This window comes from Mobula birostris, chromosome 12, assembly GCF_030028105.1.
Source record: "Mobula birostris isolate sMobBir1 chromosome 12, sMobBir1.hap1, whole genome shotgun sequence".
NCBI classification, from domain to species: Eukaryota; Metazoa; Chordata; class Chondrichthyes; order Myliobatiformes; family Myliobatidae; genus Mobula; species Mobula birostris.
Window position 1 is genome coordinate 41,136,749 of NC_092381.1, and position 16,306 is coordinate 41,153,054.

Here is a 16,306-nt window from a genome sequence, read left to right on the forward strand (position 1 = left end):
GGAACTGGTAAATCACCTTCTGTCATTGGGTTCTGTGCGCTCACAAAATTATTTAAGAAATCTTTAGATGAGAAAGGGCTGTTTACTTTTATATGTGGAACTATTTTAAATTATTTCTTTCAAATCAGTTGCCCACAATTTGAGCAAATTCAGTGATGGAAGTATCTGCCAATTAAACTGGGTGTTACAGATGCAATATGAATAAGTAACATGTTTTTAGTTTCATATCAAACCAAAATAGATTCATAATTTAAATTCATAGATTTATTTTTATTATGTATGCTTCATACTATTATAATGCTGCTAAAATATGTACTCATGATACAATTAATAAATAATTTTCTTTTCTCATTCTCTTTGCACAAAATTTAGAATTTTGGATTAGATTATGATGCGTTTCAGAACATGGTAGGGGATTGCCCACCCAGCTTCCTTCAGCTTGCGTTCAATTGTTGTAATGTGAGTAAAATGCAGTCAGAGTGAATTATTTCTATGTAATCCTATCAACATGGAAGGGTAATATCTTCACCAGTAAAAATTTGCTCTCAGTTGTTTTTCAGTTTTGGATAAGGCAAGAGTGGGGGGAAATGTAACGTTTTCTTTAGATCTTGCATACAGATGGAAGAAAAACAAAAAAACAAAAACAAATAAAAGCTTAAATATTGTTTGTTTGGTAATGGTGAGGCTATTGCACTCGATATCACTGGGAACATTAGATAGCAGCTCCTGGTGTCTGCATGTATACAATTAAACATGGCAATCTGAAAATTATTTTGTGACATCCTGCTCTCAACAGCAGTGTATTGTTTCATTTTGCTAGTGGGTTTGCTCTGAAATCACTGAGGCAAGGCATGGCATTTGTTTGTACACTATTTTTGGTCAAATGCAAATGGGTAAAGGTAATTTATTGAATCAGCAGTAATACAATTTTTAATAATTTAGTAAGTTGTACATGTTTCTGAAAATTTGAATATGCAGCTTTGCAGCTAAATTTTGTAGAATTTTGAAAAATACTCATTTGTTCCTTGCTTTCCTATACTTGCTATGCACCTCCTTCTTAACCAGAGCCTCAATACCCCTCAAAGTAAGGCTCCCTAAACCTGTTAGCCTTGTTTTTTATTCTAACAGGATCATTAAAAACTCTATTCTCAAAATTTCACTTTTGAATGCCTCCCACTTATCAAGCATACTTTTGCCAGAAAACAACCTATTGCAAACCACACCTGCCAGAACTCTTGTGAAGCCATCAAACGGTCTTTCTCCAATTCAGAATCTCAACACAAGGACTGTCGTATCCTTCATAATTATCTTGAAACTAATGGGATTGTGATCACTACATCTAAAGTGTTCCTCGACACACACTTCTGTCACCTGCCCTGTCTTGTTCCGTAATAGGAGATCCAGTATTGCACTCTCTCTAGTTATGGTCTCTATATATAGATTAAGGAAATCAGCCATGATTGAATGGCATAGCAGACCCGATGGGCCAAATGGCTTAATTCAGTTTTTGTTTCATGGTTTTGTGGAAGCTTTCCTGAACATATTTGACAACTCTACACCACCCAGTTCTTTTATAGTATGGGAGTCCCAGTCAACACGTGGAAAGTTAAAATAACTGCTAGCACAACCTTGTTTGTTGAAAATCCTCCATTTTCGGCAGTAATGCTTTAAGCATTTTTTGTCTGGTTTCTCTGTGAAATAGCTTAAATAAAATTATATTGTTTATAGAATGCTTTAAATTGCAATACAACAATGATTAAATGAAGAAAAAAATACCTGCACATTTTTCCAGATGGATCCAAAGCTTCGCCCATCTTTCTCAGAAATAGTAAATGTGATAGAACACATTATATCACAACTACAAGAAGAAGAAAATAGAAGCATTAACAATGAAGAAAGTATGGAGACAAAGCCAATTAACCTACAAAAAAGTAAGCATGCCTTTTTAATTAGCAGACTTGTAAATTAAAGCTTCTGTTTCTTTCCTAGTCTCCAGGGGATGAAGTAAATGAAGGGTGGAACTGCTAGATACCTGCAGATGATGCACTTGAAGTCATGTTTACTGTCCCTGTTGAGAGTGATTAGAGAGCAACATTGTTTTGTTGATTTCAAGTATTATATATAAAATTTTTTTTGGATGCACAAAATGGTTTATTTTCTTAAATGAACATCTCTTGAATTATAAATGCAAAACATTCTGCATATGCTGGAACCTTGAGCAACACAAAATGCTGTTGGAACCCAGAAAGTCAGGTAGCACCTATGGAGGGGAATAAATGTTCAGTGTTTTGAGGCAGAGACCCTTCATCAGAACTGGAAACTTACAAACCTTTGACTCTCATACTTATCTTCTCTATACCTTGTTACTATTAGCAATGCTATTCCCTTCTCTCAGTTTCTGATATCTCTAGTGGGATCCTACCACTCCGCATATATTTTCCTCCCCTTCACCCCCATCTGCATTCCTTAGGGATCACTTTCTACATGACTCCCTTGCCCACTTGTCCTCACTAATCTCCTTCTTAGTACTTATCCCTGCATTACATAGTATATGCACTGCTACACTTCTGTCCTCATTCAGGTCCTCCAACAGTCCTTCCAGATGAGATGATATTTCACCTGTGAGTCTGTTGGGGTGATTTATTATATTCAGTGCTGTCAATGCAGGCTCCTCTCCATTGGTGAGACCCAATGCAGGTTGGTGGACTGTTTTCTTGAGCATCTTCAGTCTGTCTGCCACAAGTGGCAGGATCCCTGGTGGCCACCCATTTCAATTCGACCTCCCATTCCTATTCTAACATCTGTCCATGATCCCCTCTATTGCTTTGATGAGGCCAAACCTGGGCTGGAGGTGAATCACCTCATATTTATTCCACCTGGGTAGCCTCCAACTTTATGGTATGCACATGGATTTCTCTAACTTGCAGTAATCTCTTTCTCTTACAGTAATCCCCCTCCTCGCTTCTGTTCCTCATTCTGGTTACCCTCTTGTCCCTTCTCTTCTCATCATGTGCCTATCTTTTGAATTATCTTGCATTTTCCTTTGCTGATGTGAACCTTGCATTTTCCTTTGCTGATGTGAACCTTGCATTTAGCGGTAGGAAACTATTGGAGAAAATCCTAAGCAATACATTTGGAAAGGTAATGTTTCAGGTATAACCAGTATGGCTTTGTGCAAGGAAATCCTGCCTCACTAATTTGAGTATAGAGAATTCAATACTGGGTGGTAGACATTGTCCGTGTTGACTCTTAGACATTGGACAAGGTCCTGTATGGCAGACTAGTCCAGGAAGTTAAGGCATATTAGTCCGTGAGCCAGTAGGGTTGGTCGGTACCATCTGAGGAGAATAATGCTCATAGTGATTTTTGGCAAGGTATACATCTCTAGAGTTAGAAAATATGTGTTAGCATTGCATCAGTGCTAGCTTTATCATAATAATTTTCATAATTTATGATTAATAATCATAATTTTCCAAGTCTTCCACGTTTTCCACATTTTCATCTGAACTTTCCACACTGTCTGAGGTGGATGCCTGGTTCTCACAGTCTGCCAGTCTACACTGTGAGAACTGTTCAGCTTCCTCTTCTCTCTCCATCTTCCATCCTGTGCCAACAGGGCTTGGCACTTGTGGGTTCTTCTCCAAACACTTTCTCCATATACGGTGGCATGCAAAAGTTTGGGCACCCCGGTCAAAATTTCTGTTAACTGTGAATAGCTAAGTGAGTAAAAGACGAACTGATTTCCAAAAGGCATAAAGTTAAAGATAACACATTTCTTTAATATTTTAAGGAAGAAAACTTTTTTATTTCCATTTTTTACAGTTTCAAAATAACAAAAAAGAACCAAAAGGTTTTATTCAAAAGGTTCAAAGGAACATCTAAACAAGCCTGATGTATTTTAGAAACCAGTCCTGTGGACTGATGAAGTTAAAATAGAACTTTTTGGGCGCAATGAGCAAAGGTATGTTTGGAGAAAAAAGGGTGCAGAATTTCATGAAAAGAACCCCTCTCCAACTGTTAAGCACGGGGGTGGATCGATCATACTTTGAGCCTGTGTTGCAGCCAGTGGCACAGGGAACATTTACTGGTAGAGGGAAGAATGAATTCAATTAAATACCAGCAAATTCTGGAAGCAAACATCACACTGTCTGTTTAATAAAAAAAAAAGCTGAAGATGAAAAGAGGATGGCTTCTACAACAGGAAAATGAACCTAAACACACCTCAAAATCCACAATGGACGACCTCAAGAGGTGCAAGCTGAAGGTTTTGCCATGGCCCTCACAGTCCCCTGACCTAAACATCATCGAGAATCTGTGGATAGACGTCAAAAGAGCAGTGCATGCAAGATGGCCCAAGAATCTCACAGAACTGGAAGCCTTTTGCAAGGAAGAATGGGCGAAAATCCCCCAAACAAAAATTGAAAGACTTTTAGCTGGCTACAAAAAGTGCTTACAAGCCGTGATCCTTGCCAAAGGGGGTGTTACTAAATACTGCTATGCAGGGTGCCCAAACTTTTGCTTTGGGCCCTTTTCCTTTTTTGTTATTTTGAAACTGTAAAAGATGGAAATAAAGTTTTCTTGCTTAAAATATTAAAGAAATGTGTCATCTTTAACTTTATGCCTTTTGGAAATCAGTTCATCTTTTACTCGCTTAGCTATTCACAGTAACAGAAATTTTGACTGGGGTGCCCAAACTTTTGCAGTGCACTGTACCAGCCTGGTAGTTGGCTCGCTGTACATGTTTTGTTAAGCAATCCTTGCATGGTGGGAGTTGATGACTTTCGATTTCACCTTTTTTGGCACAGAAAAGGTGATATCTGAACTCATTGACCTTGATGGTTGATGCTTTTGGGGCATACAGGAGACATGTAAATGCCTCCAGTTTGTCCATCAGTTCTGGGGAGAGGTCCCATTCCTGACCCAACTCTAAGAATGTGTCCTGAGTTTCCCTGTTGCTGGTCAGAAGTTTTAGGGCACTTGTCTTCCCTTTGCCTGCAAAAGCACTTAGTGTCACATACTGTATATGTGTGCAACCCGATGAGAGCCCTATGAACCTCTATGCCAACAGTGGCAGCAACCTTCCTGATGTCTACAGGCCTTGTACGGGTTCTAGTGCCACATGTCTGGAACAATGGGGCTTCAGTCTTGTCACAAAATGCTAAAGACATGATAAAGACATCTGTGTCTTCTGAGCAGATCACTACAGATTGGTATCCCTCTCTTGTGGCATGGGCAGCATGGAGAAGTAGGCAGCCATCTGCTTCTTGTTGACACTGAAGAGCTGACACCACCTCACTGTCTTGAGATGTGATTCTGTAACATTTGTCATTCACAGAATCTTCTCCTGTAGCTTTGCTCTGTACTCTGCCTTCCTCCATTCACCATCTGTGTGCCTGTGATACCTTGCAACTCATGACCAGTCTCTTCACCCCATAGAGATCCTTCACTATTCTTGATAGAGTTCTCCTTGTATGTGTCAAACACAACATCTATCCTGCTACTCTGACTGCCTTCTCTCAGAGCCATACCCAGAACTGTTGTGGCAACATCTCTGAAACTTGATCACCTTTCACTCTTTGGATCAAGTTCATTCCATCAACCAATGTAGCAGATTTTCCTGGGAGTTGCTCTTCTACTGCTACATTTTCCTGCAAGGTTGTGGCTAAAGTAGCTTTATTTGTCTTTTTCAGCGATCCTTCTGGTTTGGACAGGGCCCAGGGCAATGGTCCAAGGGGATGAGAAAGGATATTCTCCATACGTAGACTGCGCCCTTGTGCCATCACTATGATGCGTCCAAACCAAGACCTGTCTGCTTGCAAGATGATCGCCCTCCCATTTGAAGCAACACACATAAAGGTTGCTGGTGAACGCAGTAGGCCAGGCAGCATCTCTAGGAAGAGGTACCCCGAAACGTCGACTGTACTGCTTCCTAGAGATTCAAGATTCAAAAAACTTTATTGTCATTCTAACCATACATCAGCTCTGCAGGGCAGAATGAGACAGCGTTTCTCAGGGGCAGTGCAATCATAACATAACACACAACACTAAATAATAAACATAACAGTAAATAGTAAAACACAACAGCCACATGTCAGTTAAAATCAGTTATAAGTGTCCAGTGCAAGTTAATAGTGTCCAAAGCAGAGTCAGGTGGAGCAGCTATTTAGCAGTCTGGCTGCCTGTGGGAGGAAGCTGTTTAGTAGCCTTGTGGTTTTAGTTTCTGCCTGATGGCAGAAGAACAAACAGTTCATGGAGAGGGTGTGAGGGGTCTTTAATGATGTACCATGTCTTCTGGAGGCATTGACTCTGAAAGAGGTCTTGGACAGAAGGTAGGGAGACCTCAATAACCTTCTCTGCTCCCCTAACCACCCTCTGCAAGGCTCTTTTGTCGACAGCACTGCAGCTGGAGTACCAGGTTGTGATGCAAAAGGTCAGCACACTCTCAACCATGCCTCTGTAGAATGTAGTTAAGATGTTAGTGGGGAGTGATGTTTGTTTAAGCCTCCTCAGAAAGTGCAATCTCTGCTGGGCCCGTTTCACAATCCCAGTGGTGTTCCTGGACCAGATGAGATTGTCCAAGATCTGCACTCCAGGGAACTTGATGTTTTCCACTCTCTCCACTGTGGAGCCGCTGATGCTGAGGGGTGTGTGCTCAGGCTGAGGCCGTCTGAAATCGACGATCATCTCCTTGGTTTTGGTGACATTAAGCATCAAGTTGTTATCCCTGCACTAGCTCTCTAGGTGTTTGACCTCCTCCCTGTACATAGTTTCATCATTTTTGCTGATGAGCCCCACCACTGCCTGGCCTGCTGCATTCACCAGCAACTTTTATGCTTGAAATTCCAGCATCTGCAGATTTCCTCGTGTTTGCCCTCCCATTTGATTTCACTTCTCTCTTACACATATCACTGAATATTTTCAGCTTGTTGGTTTTCATTGGATCATGGAATTTCTTTGCTGGTGGGTCTTCCTCTAGTCTCTCATCCTTGAAGGTTGCTTAGCATTGCTCACCAATCTCATATGCCTTCGTCAGGTCGGAGGCAATGTCCTTGGGGGCTGCCTTTGCCGCAGAGATGCTAATGAGGTTCTACTTCTCTGCAAATGGGTTGACCCATTCATGTATGAGGCTAACCACTGCTGAAGCTGCTGCCTCATCTTTCTGAATTCTTGGCCGCTGTAACTCCACATGGCAAAGCTCTGATTAGTTGCCTTGCACCATCTCCCTTAACTGTTCCAGGAATGCACTGCGGTGCTCAGCTGTTATGTAGTAATGCTTGATAGCTCCAGCATTCAGGCTGAACTGTGATGTGCCTCCAGGAGTCAGTGTGTCTTTGTTCACTGTGATTCGATCTGCCTGGTCCACAGGGATCTGCCCAAAGGGGTTGTTACTTCACAGCTGCACTGAGAATTGGCCTGTCTTGAAGGCCTCATACATAGGATTCTTCCCTGGGAGGTCCATCATCTGAGCAAAGTAAGGGGACAGGTACCTGGCATAATTCATCTTATCATAGTCAAAGCACCATGGGATCACAGAAAGCTACCACCGCTGCAATGCTATCACATATTTTCTAGCACTAGGGGTGTCTACCTTGCCAAAAATCACTATTAAGAATTATTCCCCTCGGATGGTATCAGTGGCCCAAATTTGGGGTCCTGGCTCAGGGACTATATGGGATCCAAGATGAGCTGGTTAATTGGATCCAAAATTGGCTTGGTGAAAGGAGACAAGGTGGTGATGGAAAGATGCTTTTCTGATTGTGAGTCTGTGTCTAGAGGTGTTATGCAGGGATCAGTACTGGGACCTCTTGGTTTTCATAGGGGATGTGAATGTAAGAGGAATAATTGTAAGTTTGCAGATGACCTGAAAATTGGTGGTGTGGTGGATAATGAAGGTTGTCCAGTGCTGGATCATGATATAGATCAGATAAAAAGCATTTGCAGATTGAATTTTAATTCTGACTGAGAAGTCATGGGGGTCAGGATGTTTACAGTAAATGGTAGGGTGCTAAGAAATCTTGATGAACAGAGGGACTTGGGGTTCAAGTCTATAGTTCCCTTTTACATTGCATTATGGTAGATAGAATGAAGAAGCCAACATCTTGCCTCATGAGGTGGCATAGTTTTAAGGTGCTTCGAAGTAGCTAAGGAGGGATGCCAGAGGTAAATTTTTCACATAGAGAGTGGTGGGTGCATGGAATGCACTGTCAGTGGTGGTGGAGGCGGATACAATAGGGTCTTTTAAGAGACTCTTAGACAGGTACATGGAGCTTAGAAATATAGAGGGCTATGTGGTAGAGAAATTCTAGGTAGTTTCTGGAGTAGGTTACATGGTCGGCACAACATTGTGGGCCAAAGGGCCTGTAATGTGCTGTAGATTTCTATGTTCTGTGTTCCATGGAAAACTTCCTGGAGTCCAACAAATTCTCAGAAATAGTACAATAGCAAATAATGCAAACTGTTGGACCAGCAATGAATTGAAATTAGCAACTCAACACACTCTCCAAAACTGAGCAAGAAGCACTCAATAACCAGCAAGGATAAGGACACTGTAATACTGCCAGCAGACAAGGGACGCATGACAATCGTGCTAGACTAAGTTGACTACATCACAAAGGCCAAAGAGTTACTTGGAGGCACTGCCATATATTGACCAATTGACAATGATCGAACCTCAAATCTCACCAGACATATCAACACAAGCTTACGCATGCTGGAAGCTGCATAGGAAATAATTAAGCAGGAATGTCTCAAAATGAAGGCAGACAATGTGAATGTTGCAAAATTCTACAGACTACTGAAGATCCACAAAGAAAGCATTCCCCTGTGACTTAGCGTTTTGCTACCGTGACCCCCAGCCTACAAACTAGTGAAAGAACTATAGATATGCTTGAGGCATTTTGTCACTCAGTCAGACTATTAAGTAAGCAATGCATGATGGTTTCCACAGAAGCTGCAGAGCATCTAGCTGGATGATGATAAAATAATGGTCTCATTTGATGTCACTGCACTCTTCACGCCAATCGACCACAACTTGGCGAAATAAATGATATGTGAACACTTTTTAAAAAAAACACAAAAAAAAACAAATGACCCAGATGATGAGACCCCAAAGTATATGCAAACTACTTAACTTGTGCTTAACAACATACTTCAAATTTAACAGACAACTCTACAAACAGTTGAAAGGAACACCAATGGGATCTCCTATATCTTGGCTCTTTGCAGAAGCTGTACTGCAAAATCTGGAGAGGGACAGTATTACCAATGATCAGACCTAAACTAAGGGTGGGCTATCTTGTTTGTCAGGAATGCAATCAGATAAGAGGCACAAAACCGAATCAGCAACATATTCAGTGATACTAGCTTTACCGTGAGAATTGAAACAAATGATCAACTCCCTTTCCTAGACGTGCTGATCAGGAGGAATATGGATGGAAGTTTGGAAACGTCTGTTTACTGGAAAAGAACGAATATAGACCAAATTCTCAATTGTCACAGCATTCACCCCAAATGCCACAGACTAAATTGTCTGAAAACTATTCAACTGGGTGGAAACATATTGCAGTAGCTCAAGACCTCAAGAAGAAAATCACCGTTTCAAAGTATTCACAGACAATGGTTATCCAAAAAATCTTCATCAAAAGATGTCCAGAGAAACAACCTTTTAACTCCTACTGAGTAGAGAAGAAGGAGACTTAACCCTACCATCCATCAGGAATATTTCCAAAATGATGGCAAGACTGCTCCAACCACACAGAATAATAGCAGTATATAAACCCAACCCAATCATCAAATGCTCGTTTGAAACCCATAGATCTAACACCCATATGGAGAGAACAAATGTAATATACCAAATCTGATAGGGAGACTACCTTAAACACTCCGTAGGACAGATGAGAAAATTATCCACTAGCCGAAAGAACACACAATCACACAATGATGTGTCACTCATCCCAGTACATGAAGACCAAGAAGGACATGGATTTGTCTGGGAAACTACAAAAATCCGGGAACAAGAAATCAAGATAATTCTTAGAAGCTTGGTTCTCAACTGAAGACTCTGTTAACAAGCATATTGAACTGAATTCAATTTATGAACCAATGCATCTGTGGAATCGGGGCTGAGGGGTGAGCTGTTGGCACCTGAAGAACCAACGCTCACAAGGACTGATAACCAGGGATATGGGCTAGCAGAGATCACTCAGTTGTCCATTTGGCCTGGACCCAGCGGAGACTAGTGGCTAGCGCAGTAGCCAACCAATCAGATCAACATGTCAGACCAACATAAATGTGGACACTCGATTGCGCGCTGATGACGTCACCTCAACTGAAATGTTTGCGCCTAACCTCCAGGCTCAGCGAATAACCCTAGAAAGCAGCCAATCCAAGCTACCACTCTTCTTTCATTTCAAAGGCAGCATCTGCCGTGTATGCAGCTGCCTGTCAGAAGAGGAATGGTATTGGCTCAGTCACTACATTTAAGAGATGTTTAGGCAGGCACTTAAATAGACAAGGCAGAGAAGGACCTAGTGTAAGCAAATGGATTTGCCGTTCATGGACAGGAGTTAAGGTGGGCAGTGGACTTAAAGCATATACAGTAGTAATTCTCAGATTGACTTCAATAGCTTGCTGCACAGTGGCTTGGGATGGTGCTGCTGTCCTAGCGGAAGCTCAAGTTCAGTTCTAAGTTTGAATGCTGTCTATAGGACTTGCATATTCTCCCAATGATCATGTGTGTTTCCCCTGGTGCTTTAGTTCCACTTACATATCAAAGATCTTTTGGCTGGTAGGTTACAAGGCCTCTTAATTGTTTCTAGGATAGGTGGTGGCAAGAGAATTGGGAAGGTGGAGTTGGTGTGGGATCTAAGAGGAAAAAATGGAATTTTTGTAAATGGGTGATTAATGGTCGGTGTGGAACAGTGAACTGAAGGGTCCATGTGCTATGTCTGATTGTAATGTACCAGGATGAGAAATACAGTATATGGCTGAATTTTACATGACTTCTTACAGCTAAAATTGTTCTCCACAAGTTTTTTTTTTTGCTGCAAGAAGGGAAAAGTAAAGACCCTTGATTATTCAACAACTTCTGATGCAAAGCATATCCATGAAAGACAGTTTGGCTGGGTTTGCCTTTGAAATTGTCCTTGGTCATCTGCTCAGGCACCACCAACTCCAGCTTATGCAAGCAGAACAGGCATATAACTAAGCTAAGAAAGTTACTAGCATTTATTGGAATTGCAAGAGTTGGATCTTCTTAAGAAAAAGGAAAGGTACGTCGCATCCGGAGTTTCTCCGGTTTGTGGGTGATTTCCCACCATGCCTCTCTGACGTAGTGGGGAGCTGTGTACAAGGCAAGTTACAGCAGTGGTTTGCCATTGCCTTCTAGTGAAATAAAATTGCAGTGGTGTGCTCCCATCATAGTTTATTATTGTCCCCCTTTTATATTTTATTGCTCCCTGCACCCACAGCTCAGTGAGGTCTGCACCTGCCTGCCACAATGCCGAGCTCTTCTGTTGCCTCTGCCTCCGAGCCCATTTCTTTGGTATGGATTCCCCTCCCGCACAGATGACCTATTGTTCTGTCTTCAACCCACATCCTCTTCTTGGACAAGCCCGCTCTGGTCTACTGCCTGCTGTTGATCTTTTCATTTCTGACTGCCAAAGAGACATCAATTCCTGTCTTATTTGAATCTCACTCGCTCTGAAAGCACTGCCCTCTACACTCTCTCTCCACATCAATCCCAATTTCATAAGCAAATCTGCAGACAAGGATGGTGATGTTGAGGTCTGGGGGACTGACATCTACCATGCAGAGGCCAGGCAGTATCCTCTTATATACCCCTTGAAAAGGACCCCACTAAGGAGCATTAGGCCATTGTCTTCTGCACTATCACCAACCTCAGGAACTCTGGAGATCTCCCATCAACTGCCATTAATCTCACAGTTCCCTTACCCCGCACTGCTTGCTTCTACCTCCTACCAAGATCCATAAACATGAATGTCTGGGTAAACCCATTATTTCTGCCTGCTCCTTGCCCCACTGACCTTGAATCTGCTTACCTCAGCTCCATTTTGTCCCCTTGGTTCAGTCCTTCCCTATCTACATCAGTAACACTTCACACACTCTCTCTTCAATCGCTGTTCCCTGGCGCAGATCACCTCATTTTTCACTAAAGGTGTCCAGTTTTATACCATCAGGAAGGCCTTAAATCTCTTTTTTTTTTCTAGACAATAAGCCTAACTTGCCCCTCCACCAATATCCTCCATCTAGCTAAATTCGTCCTTGCCCTCAATTTCTTTCTGCTCCTCTCACTTTCTCCAAACCCAAACTCTAGCCATAGGCACCTGCATGACCCCCAGCTATGCCTGCCTTTTAGTGGCTTTGTGGAGAGGTTAAGATCTTCCTCTCTTAACATAGGCGACTGCATTGTTGTTCCTTCCTGCACTGATGCTGATGTCCCTATTTAATCAACTTTGCCTCAAACTTCCAATCTGTCCTCAAATTTACTTGTGGTCCATCTCTTATATTCTCCTTTCTCAATCTGTCTCCATCTCTGGAGACAGACTGTCTACATTTAACTTTTCTAAACCTACTGACCCTCTCAAATAACTTGACTAAACCTCTTCCCACCCTGTCATTTGTAAAAATTCTATTCCCTTTTCTCAGTTCCTCCATCTCTTCCCAGGATGAGCCTTTTCATTCTAGAACATTTGAGATGCCCTCCTTCAAAGAACAGGGTTCCCCACCCCCACCACCATTAATGCTGCTCTCAGCTGCATCTCCATTTCCTGGACATATGCCTTTGCCCCATCTTCCTGCTGTCATAACAGGAATAGAGTTCCCCTTGTCCTTGCCTATCTTCCTACAAGCCTCTGCCGCACCTAACACACCATTCTGTGCAACTTCCACCACCTTCAACAGGATCTTGCTACCAAACACATCTTTTCTTCCTTCCACTTTCTGCTTTCATTAGGGATCGCTCTGTACATGACTCTCAAGTGCTCACAACCCTCCCCACTGATGTCTATCCTGGCACACTGCTGTAAACGTGCAGGTTTCTTAGTGGCTATCCATTTTAATTCAACTTTCCATTCTGACATAAGCATCAATTTCTCTAACTTCTGGTAACTTCTCTTTCCCCCCCACCCTTCCCACTATTCCATTCCCCATTCTGGTTCCCCTCTACCATTTCTCTTAACCTGCGCATTACCTCCCTCTGGTTTCCCCCCCCCACCTCTTTCTTGTCTAGATGGGAGAATAGTTTAGCTCATGGTGGAGTGGCTTGTGATCTTCCCTTTCTCCCATGGTTCACTCACCTGGTCTCACCTGTCAGCTCCATTTCCTGCCCTTTACCACATTCTTCTGCTGCCATAACATTTTTCCTTGTCCTTACCGACCAGCCTTCCCTCCTTCCACCACCTTCCTCCTTTTTTTCGAGCCGTAATGAAGGAGGATCAGCTTGAAATGTCGACTGTTTACTCCTCTCCATAGTTGCTGTCTGACCTGCTAACTATCTCCAGCATTTTTTGTATTTTGTTTAGGGACAAGTGGTTTTGCTTTGTCCTCATTTGCACTGAGATTAAGAAAATTAATGAGAGAAACAGATTCCTTATCATGTTCTTGCTGCCAGGTGCAGCTCTGTAATGTAAATGTGATTGTTAAAGGGGAGAAATACTAGTTTGGTGGTTGTCCAGCACTTGTCTGTATCACTGATGAGAAATAAACCATTTGAAGCTGCTTTTTTCCCCTGTATTTTGGACTGGTGATGGTTTAAACATTGCTAAAATGAATAGACTTTATCCAATGTTGGGGGCATCTAGAGTTTTAAATAATTTGCAAATATAAGTTATGTTACAAATATCAGGTTCAATCAACTCTACCCTAATGGTTTGCTTCAACTGATTTTTATTCCCTTTGTTCACAATCTTTCCAGTGTACTTTGTTTAGATATCTGTTTGTACTGTGACCCCAAAATACTGGGAAAGCAAGTGGGCAGTAGTTAATTTCAATCTCAACCTTTTTAAAATGTGATTATTGAAATTTTGCTTCACCAAAATAGGACATCAGCACACTGCGTCTGCCACCAAAATGATTGGTTTGGTCCTGTTCTCAGATATTAAATGATTTCTTTCACCACCCCACCCCAGTCTGAACCCTCACCTGATTGATTTTAATATCAATATTTATGATTGTTTGGGTTTGAGTTTAGATTGTGAAGAAATGGATTTTGCCTTCAAAACTTGCATTTTTCTTTTTTAAAGAAAGGCATGTAGTATAGTTATTCAGCAGCTGGATGTATGTAATATTTTAATATTATTATATCACCATTTACAACCCCAAGATTTGCTTTCTTGTGGGCATTCACAATAAATACAAGAAACATGATAGATTCCCTGAAAAGACCCCAACAAACAGAATGGACAGACTACCAGTGTGCAAAAGGCAAACTCTACAAATACAAAAAGAAAAAAAACAGAAAAAAAAAATTTTAAAATAAATAATAAATATTGTGGAAATGAGTTGTAGGGTCCTTGAAAATGAGTCCAGTGGTTGTGGGAACAGTTCAGTGAAGGAATGAGTGAAGTTATCCCATCAGATTCAAGAGCCTGATTACGAGTGGTAATTGCTTCTGAACCTGGTGCTTTGAGTCCTGAGGCTCCTGTACCTCTTTCCTGTTGGCCTGGGTGGTGGGGGTCTTTGATGGGTATTGCTTTCCTGTGACAGTGCTCCATGTAGATGTGCTCAGTGGTGGGGAGGGTTTTACCTGTGATTGACTGAGCTGTATCCACTACTTTTGTAGGCTTTTCTTTTCAAGGTTAGAGGTGCTGTTGTGCCTTTTTTTTTTTTTTTTTTTTTTTGCTGAATAGTTCTTGCATGTTGGACCCAAACCAGATCCACTGAAATGGTAACACAAGGAATTTAAAGTTCCTGATCAACTCCACCTCTGATCACTGGTTGAAGACTTCAGTTTCCTCCTCCAGAAGTCAATAATCAGCTCCTTGGTATATCTGACACTGAGTGAGAGGTTGTTGTTGTGGCACCACTCTGCCACGTTTTCAGTCTCCCTCCTAAATGCTGATTTGTCACCCCTTCTTTGACTTGACTAACGATAGTGGTGTTGTGAACAAACTTAAATATGATATTGGAGCTGTGCTTAGCCTCACAGAAATAAGTATAAAGCAAGTAGAAGTAGAGCAGGGGGCTAAGCGCATAGCCTTGCACACCTGTGCTGATGATGATTGTGGAGGATATGTTGTCGCCAATCTGAAATGACTGGGATCTGCAAGTGAGGAAATCGAGGATCCATTTGCACAAGGAGGTATTGAGGCCTAGGTCTTGAAGCTTATTGATTAGTTTGAGAGGATGATAGTATTGAATGCCAAGCTGTAATCAATGAAGAACATCCTGATGTATGCATCTTCACTGTCTAGATGTTCCAGTGTTGAGTGGGGAGCCAATGAAATGGCACCTGCTGTTGACCTGTTGTGATGTTAGGCAAATAAGCATGGCTGTAAGTCACTTCTTAGAGAAGTTGATGTGTTTCATCATCAACCTCTCAAAGCACTTCATCATAGCGGATGTAAATGCTTCTGGACGATAGTCATTGCAACAGGTTACCACATTCTTCTCAGGCACCGATCAACCTTCCTATCAGCTTGAACCAGTCTGGCCATTCTCCTCTGACATCTCTCATTAACAAGGCATTTTTGCCCACAGAACCGCTGCTCACTTTTTTTGTGTGGTTTTTTTTTTTGCACCATTCTCTGTAAACTCTAGAGATCGTTGCACACAGAAATCCCAGGACATCAGCGGTTTCTGACATACTTAGACACCCTGTCTGGTACCAATAATCATTCCATGGTCAAAGTCACTTCGATCACATTTCTTTCCCACTCTGATGTTTGGTCTGAACCTCGACTATGTCTGCGTGCTTTTATGCATTGAGTTGTTGTCATACGATTGGCTGATTAGATATGTGCTTTAACAAGCAGGTGTACCTAATAAAGTGGCCGTTGAATGTACTTAAAGTTGACCTGCCATGAAATTTTGTGTGTACTAGCACTGTTATATCTTTACTTAATTTTACTCAATGTTTATCTGGATTGCTCATGGTTAAACTCAAGAAAGTTTTAATACACTGACAAGAGGACTGTTAACATTTCTTTTAGTAGTGTTGCTGTCTTCTGGTTTTATGCAAAGTAGCTCAGTCCTTGTGGCTTAGAAATATTATTAGCAAGTATTGCAGGTTTAAATTTCTTTAAGTTGTAAATTGGTTGTAATGTTCTTATTTTATGATCATTTATAG

At 41.6% G+C, this 16,306-nt stretch overlaps 1 protein-coding gene across 4 annotated transcripts in view; it reads left to right on the forward strand.

The window, feature by feature from the left end:
• LOC140205864 (dual specificity testis-specific protein kinase 2-like) overlaps positions 1-16,306 on the forward strand; it is an 86,934-nt gene that overhangs the window by 63,023 nt on the left and 7,605 nt on the right. For all 4 annotated transcript variants that reach the window (XM_072273662.1, XM_072273665.1, XM_072273664.1 and 1 more), the window contains 2 exons: positions 373-459; positions 1,793-1,931. In XM_072273662.1, coding sequence (XP_072129763.1) covers positions 373-459; positions 1,793-1,931 — 226 coding nt within the window. The remainder of the gene's footprint in view (positions 1-372; positions 460-1,792; positions 1,932-16,306) is intronic.